Genomic DNA, 21,318 nt, shown 5'->3' with positions numbered 1-21,318 from the left:
CTGCCCAATGTGCGGGCGGTACAAGAAATTACCAGCAAAGCAAATATCAGGATGAGTCTTGCCGCTTCAACTGGAAGTTATAAACGGTCTGCACCTTTGTTCGCGCTCCCGTGCAATTCTCTTCATTTCCTTGCCCCATGAACATGTTATCCGCTAAGAGTATATCCTTGACTCTTCTTCCTTGAAGCATTTGGAGCAGAGGCTCCTCATCCAGAAAAGCTTCAACCTTCGCAGTGCCTTTATCGGTAAAGGCCCAACTGTTCCGCGCAATGGAGCCGAAAAGTAGAAGATGCTCTGTCCCTAATTTTTCTTGAGCATTGCTCATGCTTATCCTCCTAGCATCGCTGTCACTCATCATGCTAATTTGGCTCGATGATGCATCGAAGGACGAAGAAGACTCAAGAAGCACCTGAGCACAGAAACGCATGGGAAAGCTCCCCAAAGGTAGAATTAGCACACAGTGAACCGACTTTAGGCCGACTTCAAAAACAAGTGTGCCTTGTCGTACGGAATCTGCGCTTGGCGCCCGATACCCAAAGTCATCATCTGGGCTCGAAAAGCTATTCTCCAGCAAGCTGCACGCGAAACGCACCGACACACAAACATGTACTTTAAGCGGTACACGTTATATTCGTTTATGCCTAGGCATGCAAACTGACTCATTGGTGAGGCCGTGTTGTAAGTGCTGTGGGTCCATTGTCTTTTTATTGCTGGTAATGTATATATCAACTCCGTCTGCGCTGGTGCATGCATCATGGAGTGTAGGTGACTGTACTTTTTGGCCTTCATAAGACTTTCTACCATTATCACTGTTGCATCCGGGAGTCCAGCTGCGTCTAGTAGGTTCTGCGTGCCCTCCGTTTCCCTGTTTAGTTTGTCCCCCAGCCATAAAACATGCGAAGGGCCTCCAAAGCAAGCAACGGCGTTCTCAACAGCCTGTTGGGTCAGAGCGGCGTATGTCCCACAAGCCTTTGAAGGTTCCATCCCCTCTTCCGAGCGCCGCCTTGTTGCTGTGTTGTTGTTCGTCTCCTCGTCAGGGGATGCACGTGGATCGTTGCCTTCCGCGAGGACGACCTTCCACAGAAGGTCTGCTGGGGGTAAATGGCAAACCGCCAGCACGGGCTGTTGCTTTTCCTCTTCAGCTGGCGGCGCTCCCGCCGCGTCTCCTGCTCCTGCATCCTCTGCATGCCCCTCGAGAGATTCTACCTTAGCAGCGCTCCGCGGCTTCTTAGTGTTGTTCCGCTGGTTCCCCCCAGCGCCGTCGCTTGTTCTACGCCCACGTGGGGCAGCCTCAGCAGTAGCAGCTGGTGCTGCTGTAGCCAGAGCAGCGGGTTGCGGGTCTACTTGGAGGAGCACCTCAGTAGGGAGTTGGATAGCCACTTCTCGCTCCTTCGCTGCAGCAGGCGCACAAGGCACGGTTTCTAAAATGAGCAAGTTGCATCTGAACGTGATAACCAAGCCATTTTGCGCCCAAAAACCTACCTATTTCCAAGATGGTCCGAAGCTGCGTCTGCACAAAATTGCGAACCTGCCGCAGGTTATAGACCCGCGGATGAATGCTGCAGCTTCTCTGTGTCACGCCACTGGTGTTAGGTTTAGGGCTTTCTTCAGCTGCTGCCCTGCAAAGCCTTAGCCAACCCCTTGGTAAGCCTGTTTCAGCGGTAGGGGCGCCTCCCGCTCCTGCCGCTGCTGTGGCAGCAGCAGCAGCTGCTGCTGCATCTGCTTCTTGCTGTGGACTCAGCACGACTTCCTCTTGTCCTGGAGTTTCCTGGGCGTTCACTTCCAGTACCACATCACCGTTTAGGGCTAAACCGCAAATGAGGCTTATCAGATCTCCTGCCAGGAGTATATTGGATACGATTGTTCCGGACACAAGCATTCTCAACTTCTGTAGCTGAAGAGAGGCCCACTTGAACAACGGCTCCTCGGCAACAGCCTCTTCAAGTGCAGTAGTTCCTGGCCCGCTGGGCACGATTCTGTCCCAGTACGCGCAAAGCACAGCGGTGGCAGTGTGCTTGGCTTGTTGTTCTCCTGCACCGATGACAGGAGCAACAGGCGGTTCTGCATCATTCATACTCTCTGGCGTCAATGTGCAACTGCTGTTTTCAGTCGCCTCTCTCAGTGCAGCAGTTCTGTTGGAGCAGCAGCAACTCCTATTATCCGTGCATAAACACTCCAAATGCCGCTGCATTTGCCTCTTCGCTGAAGCCGCTGCAGCATCTAACGATTGTCTCCTATGTCGTTCTTCCCGCCAATCTACAACAGCTTCTGCTGCGCGCTGCTGCAGTGCAGCAGGATCAATCCCTAGCAGCAAACAGGCTGCTCGTAAGTACGCCACCACATAGGGTCCCAGGGCCCTGATTGTTGGGCCCTGCAGCAACCAGGGGCTGCTCGCTGTCTCTGCAGCCGCGGCTGCAGCAACTATTTGTGGGTCTTTTAAAGCAACTTCCCCCGCCTCTTGTGTTGATTCTTCTGCTGTTCTATAGACATAACACGGGGAGTCGAGAGCAACGAAGTCAATATCTAACAATTCCGAGAGCTTGGAGAGCTGCCGTTGCGCCGATAGATAGTTACTCCTTCCAGCTTCGGTTGGCGCAGCTGCGTCTTCACTGTCTTCCTTTTGGGCGCCTGCTAAGGCTATCTCCGAGGCCCCCAACACCGCCTCACGCTGGAGGTCCTCAAGCTTTTTGGTGGCGGCAGAGAAGAACTGCTGCCAAGACGGGACAACTAGAAGAGAAGGAGCGTCTTCAAAGTCTTCGTTATCGTCGTCTTGCCCAATTCCTTCACCAGACCCTAGGCTGTCATCAGCTACGCCTATTCCCTTTTTTGCTGCTGCTGATTCCACAAAAGACGCAATCTCTTCCGCAGTATCGAGGCAGGCGACAGGCACTTGGTACTGCTGCGGATCATCTCCAAGCACCGCTGGAAGCAGCGATTCTTCCACTAATTCCTGCATCAGCTGCTGCAAAAGTAGCGGGTGTTGCAACTGCAGCTTCTGCTGCTGTTGCGGAGATATCTCGAGGCACAACAATACGCCTTCACCTGCCTGCGGCAACAGATCCCCAAGGTACCCTAGGCGGTCCTGCAGCAGCTGCTGCATCCAGATTTGTTTTTCAGCATCCGGCTGCTGCTGCAGCAAAGATAGCAAATCCTCTGTAGTCTTCCCATCGAAGAGCACAACTGCCCGCGTACCTTCAGAACAAGCATCAACGTCACTCTACACGGCACCGCTTGTCAGTGTTTCCTAGTCGAACTGCTTGTTAGTGCAACCAGGAAAAGAACAGCGTACAGTCCTCTCGGCTTTGGGGGATTTACATTCTTTGACAGTTGGTGCTTGTTTTCTAGAAAGGTACTCGGCCATGCGAAGTACGCGACGGTCTAAACATGACGGTAGCGGTGTTCGTTGGAGCTGCAACTCGAGGCTTTCACATGCCGGCTGCTTCTGCAATCGCAGCCGGGCTGCTTCAGCATTTGCCCCTCCCCACGCTGCTGTTTTCTCTGCCGCTTGCAGCATCAACTGTGGCTCTGCTGCTGCGACTGCCTCGCTTAGCAGCCACTGCAGTAGTTGCTCCGCAACGTGCTGCCGCGTTCGCGGACCTTCTTCTTCGGGTACGATACCATTTGCAGAAATAGCTGCTGCTGCTGCAGCTACAGCTGCTGCAGCTGCCGTCGAGCTTCCGCTAGGATCTTCGGACACTTTACTGTCGTGTCGGCCCTTGTTCACCTGTCGTCTGGAGCTTCGCTGTCCCTGACGTCCCTTTTCTTCGGCTGCAGCAGCCGCAATAGCTCCTACAAGAGTGCTGCAACTGGCGCAAAACGCCTGCAGATTCGCCCTAAAACCGGCAGAAGGTCTGCATTAGCTGTTCCTTCTCTGCAACCGGGAAGTTTATGTAAAGTCTTAAATAGAAGCTCTTTCACTCGAACGGAAAAGCGAAACTATGCTCAAGTGGAGGCGGACAAACTCACATTCTACGCCAGTAAGTCCAGTCATCTCCAGGGCCTCAGAAAACACTGAAGGGAACATTTCCAACGCGTGACTCAGTGAGGCACAGAGGGCCTCTTCTGCCGCATTGACAACTTCTTGCCCTTCCTGCAACAGTTGGAAGGGGGAACGGTCAAGCCATTCTACTGGGTCTTGAGGCGCGGGCTGGGAGTCGTCGCACTCCATAAGAAGCTTCCGGAGGGCCCAAAAGCAATCCTGGCTTTTCTCCTGCTCCTCGGGGGACAGTTGCAGTATTTGTTTCTGCAGCAAATCCACGCTAAATGCTCTCATATCCGCTTTGGCCGCTGCCAGAGCATCTGAAAGCGAGCCAGCTGTAGGAACTTCGGTTAATGTTTCTTCCTCCTGTGATTCTGCTTCCCCAGTAGCCTGCTCGTCTGTGTCCTTCGATCCTGTACTTTTCTTTTCATCATGACGAGCGCTAAAGCTTCTCTGGAGAAGTTCTAGTTGTTGCCCTTCGCAATCTAGTAGGCCGCTTATTTGGTGTTGCAGCAGCAAGAAGGCATCTACTACGTCTGGCGGTGCTGTAATGCCTAGAGGCGCGTTCGCGATACCGAATAAAGTGGCTCTTGCCAGCGGGTCATCCATACCTGCAGGAAATCGAGGAGTTCCGCAGTAGGTAAAGGAGAGCTACATCGCTATTTGGCAACTTGAACAGAGCCTCCGCCGCAAGTGAATACTGGCAGCTGCAGTGCAACTCGATCTACAGTATCTTCTTAAGGCGTAGAACAGTGAAACCGGGATTTATGCTACTACAAAGAGCTACTCGCTACTAACACCCCGTCAGTGGGCTGAGCTCGACGTGGACCCACAGGAAGGAACTTCTTTCGGTTTTGTTGTGTAGAGGTGTGTTTCCTCCAACAGCAGCTGCACAACATCTTCTGCTGCAGCAAGTGCTTGCCACCTGCTGGCCCTGCTGCATTGGTGCCATAGTCCTTCTAGAGGGATGGGGGAAGCAGAAACGAGGGCGATGATGGAAATCCTGGTTGTATATGCCGCTTCTGACGCCTGTGGTGGTGAGACTCTAGCCGACTTCGCAGCTCCATTACTCAATGTCACGTACAGCTCCCAGTCACAGTACTGCAGTCCACTGCGTCTATTAAAGTGGTAGCCAAAGTGTAAAGTCTCTGCCTCCCCGGGTAGAACAACGCCGTGAAGAGGCCATGCACAGAAACCTGAGGAAACTCGTCAGTCGCAGGCCATCTATAATCCCACCTGAGTAGCCTCATAAATATGTGTAGGATGCAGGATTTTCTGTAGCTCTCTTTTTGCTAATGGGCGGCAAATGGGCCTGTCGTTGTACCCGTATCTGCGTCGTTCCCGCTCATGTTGAAGCCCGGTAAGCCTTGGATTTGTTGATACCCCTGCTCGTGCTTCTGACGTCGCAGTGAGAAGAAGAAAGCAGCATTGCCCTCGTTTTTTAGACTTGCTTCCCCCCAGGCCACCCCTGACCAAGGCACTTCTATGACGACTTCTGTCTCGGATACAGAAAACTTAATGCCTGAGACGAGAGCGCTTACAGTTGCAATGCGCATCAGAGAGATTCGAAGAATGCAAGTGCGTGGGTCGCGCCAAGGCGTAGCGGTCAGACTGCGCCTGATGACGCACCTTTCTGGCTAGTTGCAAGCTCTAGTGTGTCGCTCATGTTGTTGCCTTCTGGGCATCCGGGGCTTCTGCTTGGGCTGTTCATTTCCAGCAAGGGGTCATGCTGGGCGTCTGCAAGACTGCTTGTGTCTCTCCAAGGGCTCCACTTGGTCTTAGCGAGACGGCACCTTTCCTCCTTGGAATTCCGATTTGAAATACCTTCATTGCAATGCAGCTGTGGGCGCATGAACAACCCAAGCAAAAGCCGTGGCAGCCGGCCAACCCACGGGCCGCGAAGTGCTTCTGCAGACGCTCGCAAACCTTTGCTGTGGATAAAAAGGAAGGATACACTAGTTTGCTCCCTAAATACGGTACCTTACCTTCTGGCTGTGACTAAGATTGCCTCCAGGTACATCGGACGTTCGAGCTGCCGACGTCGCAGACGCTAGACAGACGGTCGGCGAGAATCGAACGCTCAGCCTGTGGCTTTCTCTCAATACGCTGCTGCGTTGGCTGCTCTCTCGAGGCTTCTGAAGTTCGTTTTTCGTCTCTTGGTCGGCCACATTGGCGGCTTGCCACTTAGCAAGGGTCCCCGTTTTGCCAGGATCAGCTGGGCAGAAGGGCTCGGTTTCCGCCCCCGGCTGTTGGGTTTGTCCCTGCTGGTCCTGAGACTCTCTTGCATTCGGAGGCTTTTCATGAGAACTGCCGTGCGGGCGGTGCCACACCCGATAAAGTTTGGGTTGCTGACACTCTGGCGGCATCTTAGAGATCTGCTAAAGGTCGATCCCCCTTCACAACTGCTTAGGTACGCGGAAATATTATACTGGCGCTGCGGTACAGAACACTGCTGCGATTAAATGCTTCTCTCACTCAGGAAACAAAGCAGGACACGCATGGCCTGGAGTCGCGCCGCGTCGAACTCCAGCTGCGGCTCTCAATGCTTCTGCTACCATTTCGGACGCCTATAGACTGCCGCTTTCAGTGATTAACTCCTTTGGAATGGGATTTCGAGGTAAGGCAAAGTCCCGTTCTTAACAGTAGCAGCTGCATAAGAGGGAGCACCGCGAGTGACCTGCCGAGCCCGCCCCGTTGGTGACCGCTCACGCGGCTCTGTGGGGTCCCGTTGTCACTCCTACACCGAAATAATGGATCTGCTGTCAACAGTACACTAACATGTGCTTTTAATGAGTTATTTGGGAAGCTGAAGTTGTGTGATCGTGTCAATGTTGCCGCTACAGGAACCGCGGGGGCCCAGGGAACCAGAGGACCCACAATGTGAAACGTATGCTTACCACTTCAGAGGAACTTGTAAAATAAGCAGTAAGCACTTAAGGGCTAAAATACTTCTACGGAATCTCCAACGGGTTGTCTCAGATTGCATTGCCTTCAAGTAGTGGAACCGCGGAAAAAAACCTGATGCAGCTTCAGAGACCAACTATTGCAAATGATACAGGTATCCGTTTTAGATGCCGTATTCATTTCCCCACAGAGAAATCTTATGCAGTGAATGTTCCGCTGCAGTGGGAGTTGACGATATTGTGCATCAGGTGATTACCTGTTGCAATTAATACTCCTCATGCAGCTTTACTTTAATGCGCACTGCAATGAGCCAACCGATATGTCCAGCGATTCTTCAACTAATAATAGCAGCTGCAGAATGTCGACTTTCACGGTTTAAAGGGGATAACCATTGGCCAGTCTGTCCTTAAAGTGTAGCAGAACTAACAGATTGCTCTTATGACTAGATAACATCCAAGGTACTTCGATGTACTGTTCTTAAAGCTTAAAAAAACTACTGCCTAGGTTCTCCCTGACCGCATCGCTTGCTCCCTGTAGAATCATCAGGGTGATCAAACCTGCAGGTGGCATCGTGATGCAACTAGCGGTATTTGGGGGAAACTGACAAGGTATGTTTATCTTGTACGACACAGGAAAGTGAAGCCGTTGCAGTGGCTCCAGCGCCCCTCACTTCTATAGTACTCTAGGACGAGTGCAAAGGAAAATCTAGGAAGCTGATATGCGCAGTGAACTGGTGCTTCGCGTGGTCTTTGACACGGTTGCTACAATAGAGACGATTGCTGGAAGCGTTTCCCTAACCTGTGCTCGCAGGTTAGTAAATTTGGTGCGTTCCAAAATTGGTGGTGTGAGTAACGGTTGTTACAACCTAGGCGCTCTAGCGCGAGGGGTAACCCCTAATACAGCTCAATAAAGTACAAGACTATCCATTATGCAGCATGAAGCTGACAATGTGATATGGAACCCATTTTAAGTCAGGGAAACGCAAGGCCTTGGCATTTCTTCCTCACAACACTTCTCTTGAGCAGGAGCATCCAACACCAGCAGCGGGAGCTCACTCAAGCTTGTTGCGGAGGGCCGTTGGGTGTGCGCCCTGCACAAAATAAGTCTATCTCACTCCTCCTGAGGTTGTAACAGGCATTTCCGAGTCAAGGAATATCGTTGATACTCTTGTAGGCCCATTGTCCGTCTTCATTACTGCGTCGTTCCTCAAAACCTAATTCCTATGACGTGTTCTTCAGTAGCTTTCGCTGTGCTATTTGACTATCCAGAGCGTCGCGATAGGTTTGCATGGCTTCAAGACGCGATAACCGTCTGAAATAGAACCCACAAACTGTATAGCATCAGTGCAGCTAAACCAAACATTGAGGCTATAATCGTGCAACGCATGGAAAGGAAGCGCAGTGGTCGGTGAGTTTTGACTTCTGCGTTGCAACGAATATCATCTCCCATCAATATGCCCCGCAGTTGCTCGGTCATCCTGTAAGTACGTTATGCGCCTCACTCCTGTCGAAGCGAAGCTTTGTACTGCTCTAGAGCTGCTGTAACTTGAGCCCTTTCGACTTCCTTCTCACGCTCGAGTGCCGCCTTAATAGCTTCTCGTTTCTTTACTTGTTCTGAGGCAATATAAAAGGAGCATCTCATCCGACAGCTAGTTGTCAGTACCTTTTTAACAGGGGTCTCAAAAGGAAGAAACGCTGGTAAAGTATGCTGCCAGTAGGCTCTACTCTCGCATATCTTAGCAAGACTGTCTACTGCTAGCCACCGTTGCCCCCGACACGTTTACCAAATGACCTTGCTCATCACGGAGACACCGTGTACGCAGCTGCATTCGTGATGCAGGCGGTGCCATTTGGTCTGCGATTAGCATCGTACCTCTGCATTCGTCGGCTACTGCACGCGCTCTCTGCCGTCGTGCAGCATCTGCCTCGGCGCGCTGTAGACATACAACATGGGGATGGCAGTGGCTGCATCTGAGCATTAATAGCCAACAGACGCTAAACAAGCAAAACAAAGATTGCGGACAAGGCATCTCTGCAGTCTGTGTGGTGCAGGAATGGCGATTATGGTTAGCCACGAGCGCTCGCGCTCTCCTATAACAAGAATTGAATGCATAGATGTGCTGAGAAGAACGTATTGGGCGCAGAACCTCAAGCTCCTTTCGTTCCTCCTCTGCAAGCTGTTCTCTAACACAAAAGGAGTCGAATTCGCGGAGTTCCTGCAGTTGTCGCTGTTTTTCTTGTTGCATGAGCTGCAGGCACAATATCATGGACACAACGCCACAGAGATATAGACTGAGCCAGTTGAAGGAAATAGGGCCAACTGTGAGACCCTTCGATGGTCATGTCACCAGACGAAAGGCCACCCCACATGCAATGTAATCCACAGCTAAAGCGCAGTTTTAGTTCTGTTCGCTGGCGTACACATCGTTAAAGGCCCCTAAAAGCTTACGATCCGAACATGATGCGCATTGTTAACTTCTATTTCCTTAATAAACCTTGCACGATCCTCCGCTTGCAGCCCCATTTTAGCTTGTGTGTCTAGTTGGCGCCTACGCGTAATGACAGTGCTGAGCGTCACCCTCAGGCGGGGCATATACAACGCACGGAGCGATTACAAAGCCACAACAAAACAGTAACAAAGAACTGGGCTGGCGCGGATCCCAGGTATTGTCCGACCTCTCGAGTTCTGCATCTTCCAACCGCTGTCTATTTCTTTCTTTCAGTTGTTCTGCAAGGAACAGATCCATCTCTTTTCTTCGTTGTATGGCAGCTGCTTGTTGCTGCCGGCGCTGCTCTGTCGCTGCCTCGGCCTCTTCTTGAAGACGAGAGATTTCTGCTTCGTTTTCGATTCGGATCCTTTCGAGCTCCTCCTTTCGTTTCTCCTCTCTTTTGGCAATCTGAAAGAAAGCACATTGAGCGCAAAAAAGTAACGTCCTCTGTATTCGTCGTAGTCGAAGCGGTGTGTATGAGCAGCTGGTTGGCTTGCTGCGTGTTAATACCTGCTCGAGCAGAGCGGCTTTCGTTTCCTCAGCCTTCTTCATATTCGCGATGATGGCTCTTCTGTCACGTAACCTCTTTTCATTGAGTCCTTCTGTCCAAAGAGCATGGAACACATTTTCTTCCTCGGCCTTCTCCTGCTGTTGCCTCTGTTTGGACGCTATTTGCAGTGCGTTTGCAGCCAGCATCTGAAAGACAAGCGCACTGAACCCTGCATAGTTCAGGCGGACCGGACACTTCAGCTAGAAAAGTAGAGGGCGCTGAAGCCGCAGGATGAGCTTTTCAGGAACTACGCGTATACCAATGATGAGTGCTTTCAAAGAGTCGGCAACTGTATGGTGGAAACGATGTCACTCATTCGTGGCATTTGTGGAGCTTCCAACCAGAATAAAAAGGAGCAAAGACTGGCAGGTTACCTCCTGTACAAGCTGCTTATATTCTTGCGAGCGCAGCTCCCCTTGTTCTTGCTTCATTCTGAGGGCAAGCAAGCGCTCGTCCTCTCTGTCCCGCTCCTGATCGTGTTTCTGTTTTAGGGCTGTAGCACGCTGCATGATGGCCTTCTCCCTCGTTGCTGCACTATCCTGGAGCTGCCGCAGAGCAGCTTCAGCTTGGGCGTGCTCGCTGTCGAGCAATGCTTTCAGCTTGCGTCGTCGTTCTTCCAATCGTGGAGCCAGTTGCCGTCGGAGCTCAAGAACCCTCCTACGTAATGTGGCCTCCTCTGCTGCAGCTTCTCTTCTCCTGGAAACCTGTGCATTGTGCTGAAGCTGTCGACGCTCGGCTAATACATCTTTAGCTGCAGCCAAGTAGGCTTCGCGCTGTCGCAGCAGCTTTTGCTCACGAATAGCTCCCGCCACAGCGGCTTGGCGAGACAGCCCCATGGTCCCACCACCTAAATGTCCCCCTACCCCTCACAGGTAGTGTTTGGCAGGTGCACTGATCTTTGCCTGACGGGATGTGCAGGGAAAATCCCCTCAAAATTGCTTAACTTGTTCATAACCACAACGAACGGCCTATGTGAGCCGGGTTTTTGTTATGTTGCTGAGCTGAAGGACAGGCCTGAATGGGGTCATCGGGAATGCTCTAGAAAAGAGAGCTTAGTTACTCCGGAAGGGGTGATGGCGTAACAAGACACAAGCTCGTCGGTCCCGTAGCACAGCGGGAAAGGGCCTACGCGGCGCGGACGGGATCGTTCCAGTACGGAGGATTGGCGTGAAAGCCTACAGTATTTCCTTAAAAACTAAGTAATCACGAAGAGAGTTGGAGCTATAAAACAGCCTCATTCTGCCGGCAAAGGAGCAGATGCTCTAGAAGTAGGCTTCCGGGGGACCGCCGCTCTGGCTGAGGCCGACCGCTGCGTTGTCTTGAAATTTGTGGCCCTACTTTCAATAAATGGAAGGGAATTCCATCTGAGTTTCACCTTTTGTGGGTTTCATACAGAATAAGCTTGATTGATACTGCCATCGCCGCTGTCGTATGCGCACGCTGGTCAAAAACGCGCGAATGCAGGCGCCTTGCTAAGGTGCAGGGTCACTCGGATGAAATCCTCCATCTGCAATAACAACATTGCTCTAAAGGGGCAATTTTCCATTATTAATGAGTTTTGAATGACCTGCTAGCTGTCGCCATACCTGTCCTCGTGAAGGGGGCAGTAAAAACCGCAGGATGTACCGCAGGACGGGCTTTCGCACATCGATGTGGAAGGGCCGCCAAGAGAACTAAAGAGTAACTCAACATGCTCCATGCTCTGCACTGTCTGTAGCGTTTAGATCCCGCACTATTCAACGGTGTCGAAGTTGATATGTAGCCGGATTCCGGACGTTCCCTGGTCCGTCCGCCTCCTCCTCTAGAACAGGAGGGGTTAGTCACGAAGTACGGAGCATGTCAAGGGCGGAACTGAGTGCCACTGCCATGTTTCAAGGGAATTTTGTCTCGATTTTATGCGGCCTTGGTAAAACATCGACGTAGGCGTACGGCAAGCAGGCAGGAACACGACTTGCGCAGTGGTCACTAGGGCTGCCTATTGAGCGCAAACAGCAGAAAAGCCTTGTTCGATGCAGTACCAAAATGAAGTGCCCTTGGAAGCAATCTCCTGCCGTTCGACTGGCATCTCCTACTATGGACCGCGAGGGTGTGAAGCTGAGCCTTACGGGGGACAGACTTAGCCATGGAAAAATACATGGCGGAAGAAGCGGGCGCCCTAGTACTCCCTTGCCGTCAACAGATCCAGGGCAGAAGCAGACTGGTCATTCCCAGTGGCACGATCGACCCGGTGGCCCTATGTCTCTTCCAGGTTTGCATCGCAGCTCGCCTAGTACTGAAATGCTAAAGCCGTCGAGTTGCTCGCAACACTTTGGATTGCAGGGTACTAAATCCAGAGCGACTATCCCTGACTTAGAGGACAAAAAGCAAGGATTTTGTTTGCCTGAAACAGATCTTAGATCTGTGGGGGTCGAATCACCCGAGAAGGGGCCTGTAAAGCTGGGATTCGTCGCGACCGGAANCCAGGAACATGCGGGGTCTATGCAAAGCGATGAAGCCGTTGCAACAGTGGCCGTTAACACGGATTTTGTCCTGAGGCCGCCTTGGGCTTCCGTCCATATTGGCTCCCATGACCTGTCGTTGTGCCCACCCCAACCCAGGAGGATAATTTCTGCTGCACAAGCTGCAGCCGCCTCGTTTATGGGAACAACACAGCGATCGGAACACCGAAGCTCATCGTTAGCCTCACGCGCTTCAGTTGTACCTCGCAGGCGAACCTTCACAACATTTCGCGAATGGCTGGCCCAAGATCACCGCCATTCCCGAAAGGCGTGGGGACCGAATGGGCAGTTTCCTGCTCGCAGGGGCCTGAGCCACAGCGCCACAACGGAGCGCTCTCGCATCCTGCTGTCTGCAGCAGCTATGAAGAGGAGTGCTGCGGAAAGCAGAGCACGCCATGCTGTTGAGGCTGAAGTGAGGGAACTCAGCACAAATCAAACTCCACAGCAGCAACAGGAAGCATACGTGAAAGCCCAGCAAAAGGCACTAGCACTCCAGCGGCAGCAGCAGCCAACTGTCGACGAGGCGGTAGCGAGAGAGGAAGCACGAGCTGCGGCTGCTGCTGCTGCTGCCGCAGCTGCCTCTGCTGCGATAGCCCAAGCGCAGTGGCCTTCGCGCCATAAGCTCAGGCAGCAGGAACTGGAGCAAATGCACCGCCAAGAGGCAAAAGTAAAACGAGGCTCAGCTTCGGACTCAGTGAGCGATAGACAGCAGCCAGCAGCAGGGGACCGCAGCCCATCACGACCGAGAAGTAACGATACCCCAGCTCAGGAGGCACGGAAGCAAAAGTCCGAGCAGATCCCTGAAGGACGTCAGGGTCCATCTGCTCCGCGTAAGCCTGAAATAACACCCGTAACGGCAGCAGCAAAAACTAAATATGCTACAGGAAAGCCCCTAACGCTGCCACCTCAGTGCCCGTGGCCGACTAAACCTCGACCACCTGGAAATTCTTCAAGGAAGAGGCTCAAACAACTATCTGCTCAGGAACGGTTACAACGAAGCCCAACGAGGAAAAATGCGGACACAAACAATAATATCGACTGTCTGGACGGGGCTTCACAGGCCTCCGGTGACGAGGAGGATGCTCAGCCCTTCAACCCCCTAGACGAGGTGTTGGTGCTGTTGCGAAAGATCAAAAGAGCTGAAAGTTATTCATTCAGTATACCGCGTTACAAGCGAAGTGTGCACAAGGGCACTAGGAATGACGGAACCCAGCAGCAGGCTGTCCACGTAGTCTCAGCAGTTGCTGAGAGCGTCTGGAGCAACTCCAAGACCACCGAATCCAGTGGAAAGATTCTGGCTGATCTAGGACCTTCCGAGCCTGAAGGCGAGCAACGAAACGATCATCAACACTACGAAAGGAACCCTTCGCAGCATGGGTTATCGAGGCTTAAGTACCTTCCACTGGAGGCTTTTGACATTCCTGAAGAATATGGCGAAGCATCGCCTGAAGCTTTGTTGCAGCGCTGCCGATTTGAATGCCAGCAGCGCCGTCTTAAAATGAGGCACCGCAGCAAAGTGTCCTCAGCGCAAACCGTTAATGTGCACCCTACGCAGTGTGAAGCCGTCAACCAGATCTGTAATGCTGATGGGTGCACTCTTCCCGAGAATGCCGAAGCCTCCGCTACTACTCCTAGTGAAGATGCGGTAGAATTGCACCGTCAACAACAGGAGCACGACGCAATGGAATGTGCCTCTCACAAGCCGAAAACTCATGAAGAACGGGAACCAGTAGGGGCAGACACTGATAATCAGCGTGTAGCGTCCTACGACATACAATTATCCGAGCAGCAGCCCGTTTCGCCGGCGGAAGCGGTTCATACGGACAAGTTCAAAATCAAAGCTGCAAGTCCTGCCAACGAGAACACGGAATGTAACGCATCTGCTTTGGTTGAAGATAACATCGAAGGAGAAGCTGAGGCGGAAGTACTGCATTTTGTGGGTAACAGCTGGACGCGCATTCCTTGTGTCATTCTCCGCTACGATAGCGACCAGAAACGATTTGAGGTGCAGCTCCGAGACGGAACGCTTAAGACTGTCAGGCGGTTGGCGCTTCGCTTCTGTTTTGAACCCCCTCAGCTCCAGCAACAGCGGATAGAAATTTGCACAAGCAGACGGCGGCAAGCGCTGACTCGTCAACACTTTCTTAACTCGGTCAATGGCCTACCATCTTCGGCCTTTTCCCCACTGCCACAGAACTTCATTAATTGCATCATCAAAACAGCTACTGGAATTGGCCCGCTACGGAATCGCAGCGTGCTTCTGGATTCTCTCCGTTTAGCAGTACAGCACCTCAAAAGTCGCTTCCTTGAAGCATCGAAGCTTAGCGCTGTGTTGTATTGTGCGGAACGTCTAAGGGTAGCTGGCAAACTTGAGTCGCGTCTGTTGAATAACCCTTTTCAGCAGAAACAACAGCAACAGCAGCCGCATGTAAACGAAGACTCTCAGGAGGGGGAAGAGGGTAAGGAGCAAGCACCACTACTGCAGGTCCTCCAGCCGATGCTCCCGGCGCCTCCGCCTGCCCTTGGTAGGCTGAACATAGGCGCTACGGGATCATTTGAAGCTGCACTGGCGCCGCTTCGGAAAAAGCCCCTCTTTGCTAATAACAAGACCTTCAGAGTATGAAATTAATGCCTACCTGAAACTGTTGGTTCCGAACCAGGCTACACTTGCGTGCTAAAAAAATTTGCCTCCTTAAACCGTTGGTAAGTTGCCACCCTTTACTGAAAAACGGTGTGGCAGGGCCTGTGCGCACTATACCTGCAGCTGAGCTTGCTTTTGGAGGGAACATTTTGCGACTTGGGAGGGCTGAGCTTCTTTGACCTGCCAAGCCGAAAGCTCCAGCGCATCAGCTTTGCAAGGGTATTCAAGAAGTCTGCAACTCTGAAGGTTGGCGAGTGGACGGTAAGCCAGCTTCCAGGCCCCACCGAATCTCATTAACGCCCTGCACACTCTCGCAACTGAGTTAGGCACCTACAAGCTATCCTTTCATCTGCCTTGCTACTACGCCGCAGTTAGTTTTGACTTTTGACGTAGCGACGAGTGATTCCCACATGCAAGGGCTAACCATATATTTGCTGCCTGCACCAACAGATCCCGGATCCAGATCAATACCTTATATACCAACAGGCATTGTCTTCCGACGTAGCTGATGCCCTTCGCGAGCTTGGAAGGGACTCTTTATGTCACGCCCTAATCAACGCATTTGGCCCCTTGCATACAGCAGCAGCTACAACTTATGCAGCAGCTAGCGCGGGAGCGGTAGCAGCTTCAGCAACTGCCTCTTCTCCCACCTCAACCAGCATGACAACGGCTCTTCCAGATGTATTCCTTCGCCGCCAGCTCATTCGGTTCAACGCGATGTTGCGGAGCAACTTATTATCATTTGTCATCGAATCCGCAAATGAATGGAAGCATTACATGCTGCGGGCTGTCGAAGAGCGGCTTGACCCCGACGTGCAAAAAGGAGCAGCGGCAGCGCCTGATGCTGCAGTTGCGGCGGGCTTCTCCTTAAAAGGAAACGTTCCCTGCTTCCTGAAGCTGCACATAATCATCTCTAATGACTCTCCCACATTTCACCCTGGCCCAGAAAAGCAAGTCCTCCGATCCGGCATCCCTATTTTGGAATTTTCATTAAGGCTGCTCAATCCTGCAGCATATTGCCGCTGACTGCAATGCGAACTTGTGGATTGTTCCAGGGTGGAAGACATTCTCCGTCAAGCGCTCTTGACAATGGTGGATGCGGTCTCTACAATCAACAAGCTGGGTTAGTTCCCTATTAAGTAAATTAACAGGCAATCGCCTAAGCCATTGAAAGTGATTCCGTAGTCCCATTTTCGCTTTTGCCAGTGTTGGATTCGCCAGCAAAGACACCGTTGGCCCCAGTTTGAATTGCATTCGACGACTGAAGCATCTACGACACTTTCACAGGATAGCACTCTACTGCTTCACCAGTGGTAACAATCTGTTCTTTCAACGAACTAGGAAGTCATAGGCATCCAAAGCATCATCGACTCAGATTGTGCGTCGTTCCACAATGCTCCCGATTACGCTGTGTCCCGCAGACGCAGACATTGTACCGTTCGCGGCCTCTTCAGATGAGCCCCTCCTACGTCTATCCCTAGAGGACCCGTTTCTAGCCGATGCCGAGAGAGCAATGGTTTCTGCAGTACAAGTTTCTTTTGCAGTGGCAGAAGAACTGCGTCAGCAACTTGCAGAAGTGGCTGCTTCTCTATCCGCTGCCGTAGAACTTCCCGTTGATGTAAATGGAATGGTGGACCTGCAAAAACTGCAGTCCGACCTTCAGGGATATAAGGATGCTGAAGATCGCCTGCAAAGGTTGTCTCCTCGGATTGCAGCTAGGATCTTTTTTGTGGATGGCGAGAAGGCCAGGGCAATGCTACGCTCCAAAGCACAAAGACTCAAGGAGCAAATATGCAACAAGGCCTTGGCGTGGGCAGAGAGCGAAATTAACGATCTCCACGAGGCGTGGGCAGAGGCATTAGCGAAGGCCTCACTGGTGCCAACGAACGAGCAAGAGTTGATTGAACTGAAGAAGTATCTGGCTGTTGTTCATCAGGATACAGCCCCTTTGATTACTAGAGGTCAACGTCTCGCTAATCTGATAGCACTCCTTGAAGAGCATTTTGTCTTTGCTTCTTTAAGGGTGCAGAAGCAGGCCTTTGAACTCGACTGTTGCCCAATGAGGCTTAAGATGGCCCTCTGTGAGACAAATGGCATCCTTGATTTAGCAAAAGAAAGAGTAAGGCCCATTGATTATGCCTATCAAAACTCCCGGGGATAAGCGCGATTTGACCTCTGCACCCCACAATCAGCAGAATGCCGAAAGCGGCCGGAACGAGAAACCATCATTTACTTAGTGAAGTGCTCGCCCACTGCATTTAATATTCAGTGGAAACTGCAAAGAGCTCGTTGAATCAAGGATTCTGCGAAACGGGGATAGACAAACTTTCTTTCTCCTTCCTTAAACTCCTGTGAATGCAGCTCGAAGCGAGGCGGCAAGTAAGCGCTCAACATTTGCAACTCGAATCTGAGGAATTGCGTGTTGAAGTGGACACAGCAGCTACCATGTTCAAGCATGTAGAAGAATCCGCCGAATATTTACCAGTTTTGGAGAAACTGAGCCAGCGAGTTCAAGCCGCTCGATTGGAAGTCGATAACTTGCGCAAAGCTGAAGGACTCTTCGGTCTTGAGGCGTCGGAGTTTGAAGAGCTTGAAGGCGTTTGCGTCGTCTTTGACCGGCTCAATGATGTACGCTAGAGAGTTAGCTGCATCGAGTCCCTCATTCGCATCTCATCGTAAATGCTCTAGTCGTATTGTCTGAGCGTCTCCAGTCTGATTTGCCGCCATTCCACCGCCTAGTGAATTTAGTCTCCGGCACTTTTCATGGCTTTTCGAGATGTTAGAACGACGCTGGTATGTGATGTGATGTGTTTCTTGTAGCTTTGGACCGCTGCGAGCAACTTCATAAAGAGTCGAGAAGAATGGCAAGCCGCTTCATTATCTCATCTGGACTGTGACGAAGTGGAAGAAAAACTGCAGCAGTGGCGGCAAGTGGCCTCATCTACACGAAGGGTGGCCGGCGTTTTCCGATCGGTCGAGCCTCTGCAGGCATGCGACAAACTCCTTCAAGCTATCGCCTCCTTTCAGAAGATGCTGCCCCTGATGAAAACGCTGACGCACCCATCGTTTCAGGCAAAGCATTGGCAGGAACTCGCTGCGAGACTGAACGTCGAAGCATCTGGAGAGGAGCAAGCCATATCACTCAACACCCTCCTCCAAAAAGGATTGCCGGAAGCCACACAAGCTGTTGAAGTCATTGGTTCTTCTGCAATGCGGGAATTCCGCACAAAAGCTTGCTTCCAAAAGATGAGGGGAGCATGGCGAGCCCTGCGCATGGAATTAGTGAATCTTGGTAATGAGGCGTTGGGCCGGAAAATGCTCAAAGGCTTTGATGCAGTCAACTCTTTGATAGAAGAGCACCAAGCCAGCGTGCAAAGTTTGCAGGCTTCCCAGCTTGTTGGTGGCGTAGAGGTGCAGGCACGTGAATGGCTTCGGAAGCTAAGCGACCTCGAAACCTTATGTAGCCTTTTGGAAGCTTGCCAGGTGTCGTGGGTGTATTTGACACCAATTTTCGACTACCCGGAAATGCAGCAGCAGCTTGCTAAGGAAGCCCAACTGCTCAGCGCTGTGGGCATCCTGTGGAAGGAGGAAGTCATTGGGCGGCTTGACGACAATGCGAATTTGCTAGATCTGGTTGAGCTTGAAGAACTACCTCAAAAGTTGCGTTCAGCTTGCAGTGACATGCAATTAGTAGTGAGGGGGCTTAACGACTTTTTGGAGAAAAAGCGGCTCGCATTCCCGCGGTTTTTCTTTTTATCCAACGAGGAGCTTGTTCAGCTTTTAGCAGGCGCTAGCCATGCCGAAGCGCTTGCGCCCCACGTCCAAAAGTGCTTCGAGGGCATTCATTCGTTGAACTTCGATAAGGACACCAAGGAAGCGAACACTATATTCTCGCACAGAGAGGAGGCCCTTCCTCTGTTGGCATCAGTTCGGCTGGTAAAGGACGGACAGTCAGCTAGTATCGAAGACATATTCTTATCCGTAAGCTTGATAAGCACTGAGGCGATTAAGAGTCGCACTCTTTGTCTACTTAGGGCTTAGCGCAGAAAGCTGCTTCGCAATCACTTAACGTGGACACTAGCATTACTTCAGAGCTGTCTAACTTCTCTCGCACCAGACAAGCGGTTTCCGTTTGCTGCTATGAAAAGTATCATTAGGTGAGGTGACTGTGCATGCCGTTTCCTTTTGCGTTTCTGCAGATCGAACGCGAAATGTGCGCGGCTCTCCAACAGGCAATGCAGAAAGCATGGGAAGAGTTCCCTTCAGCCCCAAGCCGGCTTGTATGGACAACGGAAATATGTGCATGTGCCCAGGCAGCTCTCGCCATAGCGCACTGCTGCTGGACTGCCCAAGTAGAGACAGCAATCCTACAGCACCAGCTGCCTCATCTGGTCAAGGACCTGCAACATCAGCTTCAACAGGTGTGTCCCTTACGCGCTTATCATATATCTGTTACGAGCAGCGTTTCTGTTGGAGGCAAAAAGATAAGCTACCTCTTTTGGGACTGCCTGCGCCTTCCTGCAGGTAGTCCAGGCTGTCAGAGGGCCACTAAGCCCCATGAGTCGCTCGGCTCTAGCAACCCTGTTAACACTAGATGTGCACTGTCGTGATGTGACGGAGGAGTTGGTGCAAGCGAAAACGACCCACATAACGCAGTTTGAATGGATCTCTCACCTCCGCAGCTACTGGACTCCTGCTGCACACCAGTTGGGTGGCGGAGCTGGGTCTGCAGGATTCCTTGTGGGGGGAAGAGGACCCAATAAAGGCGTAGCGCGTGGGAACTTCGGTAGCCTGCAGCTTTCTATGGTAGAGAGTTGTCTATGCTATGGCTTCGAATTGCTACGGAGCCCAGACCGTTTGGTGGTAACACCCCTTACAGACCGCTGTTACCGCACACTAATGACGGCACTGCACTTCCAGTATGGAGGCGCACCTGAGGGTCCGGCTGGAACGGGGAAGACGGAGACAACTAAGGACCTTGCAAAGGCTGCAGGAAAGCCCTGTCTTGTTTTCAACTGCAGCGAGGGTCTAGATGCCGCGGCGATGGCGGCGTTGCTTAAGGGCCTTGCAGCAAGTGGCGGCTGGTGTTGTTTTGACGAATTTAATAGGCTTCAGCTGGACGTCTTGTCTATAGTTGCACTGCAGATATCAGCTATCCAACAAGCTATAAGACGAAAAGCCATAACGTTCGTCTTTGAAGACACGGATCTTCAGCTTAATCCAACTTGCGCAATCAATATCACTATGAACCCTGGATATGCTGGCCGTTCAATCCTGCCAGATACGCTGAAGGTAAGCAAACGGAGCAAATCTGTCTCAAGCTACCCACGTTTGCATTTTTGCCACTGTGCTTCTGAACAATGAAGTTTTCAATGATGCGCAACTAGCTATATCAAGCGGTTAAACCAGCACGCCTGTCGGACATATGCTTTCTACGACGTTATTCTCTATAGGCCCTGTTTCGTCCTTGCACGATGATGGTCCCTGATGCTGCACTGATTGCAGAAGTCATGTTATACTGTAGCGGCTTTCAGGATGCCTTCAAGCTTTCAAAGAAGGTATCCAAGTACTCCAGCCGTGGTAGTGCACACCCCTAGGCACTGCCATTCGTTGTTACCAAGCGCTGCAGAAGGTCCTGAGGTTTTGCCTATCAGTTCATCTCAACTCAACGAAGAGCCTTATGCGTTGGAATTCTTACAGAATGCCTGTNGGTTTTGCCTATCAGTTCATCTCAACTCAACGAAGAGCCTTATGCGTTGGAATTCTTACAGAATGCCTGTTAACTTAAACGCCCTGTTCTGTCCATTACTACGTGGTGCAGATGGTCACTTGTCTCCAGTTAGCATCCGAGCAGCTTGCGCGACGCGGCCATTATGACTTTGGCATGCGGGCCGCTGTTGCCGTCTTGAATACAGCAAAGCACCTATTTCTCCAACAGCTTAAGCCATCGACAGAGGATGCCCCTAGCCCTGCAAGAAAAACCAGTTTTCACAGCGAAGACGTTGCAACTCGGCTTGAGGCAATGACACTTTGCAAGGCCTTGCGACTGACAAATATTCCAAAACTTCACCCCACAGACAAGCTAATATTCGAGGAAATATTGAAAGATGTTTTTGATGAGGACGACCTTGCGGCAGCCGAGTCGGAGCAGTCTCTACGACCGTTTTTGAAAGAAGCAGCAGAACAATTATTACTTGAACCGTCAGAGGAGCTTCTTACAAAGAGCTTGCAGGTGAGGTGGGCAGTCAATCGAGCTTG

At 51.7% G+C, this 21,318-nt stretch overlaps 3 protein-coding genes across 3 annotated transcripts; 1 reads left to right on the top strand and 2 right to left on the bottom strand.

The window, feature by feature from the left end:
- Positions 1-46: 46 nt before the first annotated feature.
- Positions 47-6,345, bottom strand: EMH_0083460 (uncharacterized protein; the record flags this gene model as incomplete). Its single annotated transcript, XM_013494367.1, has 10 exons — positions 47-409; positions 509-575; positions 776-1,394; positions 1,483-3,192; positions 3,316-3,768; positions 3,967-4,590; positions 4,813-5,175; positions 5,304-5,501; positions 5,609-5,819; positions 5,965-6,345. The coding sequence occupies 10 exons, from the start codon at positions 6,343-6,345 to the stop codon at positions 47-49; spliced, it is 4,989 nt and encodes a 1,662-aa protein (XP_013349821.1).
- A 1,758-nt stretch (positions 6,346-8,103) lies between these two features.
- Positions 8,104-10,757, bottom strand: EMH_0083350 (uncharacterized protein; the record flags this gene model as incomplete). Its single annotated transcript, XM_013494366.1, has 8 exons — positions 8,104-8,194; positions 8,385-8,496; positions 8,756-8,816; positions 9,030-9,131; positions 9,332-9,431; positions 9,559-9,779; positions 9,882-10,067; positions 10,296-10,757. The coding sequence occupies 8 exons, from the start codon at positions 10,755-10,757 to the stop codon at positions 8,104-8,106; spliced, it is 1,335 nt and encodes a 444-aa protein (XP_013349820.1).
- A 1,186-nt stretch (positions 10,758-11,943) lies between these two features.
- EMH_0083240 (dynein beta chain, flagellar outer arm, putative) lies at positions 11,944-20,657 on the top strand (the record flags this gene model as incomplete). Its single annotated transcript, XM_013494365.1, is given in 11 exon segments — positions 11,944-12,379; positions 12,383-15,036; positions 15,184-15,321; positions 15,511-16,014; positions 16,116-16,161; positions 16,482-17,179; positions 17,422-17,688; positions 17,881-19,041; positions 19,260-19,481; positions 19,585-20,352; positions 20,514-20,657. Coding segments are annotated over 11 exon segments (7,038 nt in total).
- Between the last annotated feature and the right edge of the window lie 661 nt (positions 20,658-21,318).

Source organism: Eimeria mitis, genomic scaffold (assembly GCF_000499745.2).
Source record: "Eimeria mitis Houghton genomic scaffold, Emh_scaff112, whole genome shotgun sequence".
Lineage (NCBI taxonomy): Eukaryota > Apicomplexa > Conoidasida > Eucoccidiorida > Eimeriidae > Eimeria > Eimeria mitis.
The sequence above is the reverse complement of the archived record's forward strand: the minus strand, read 5'-3'. Positions and strand labels throughout refer to the sequence as shown.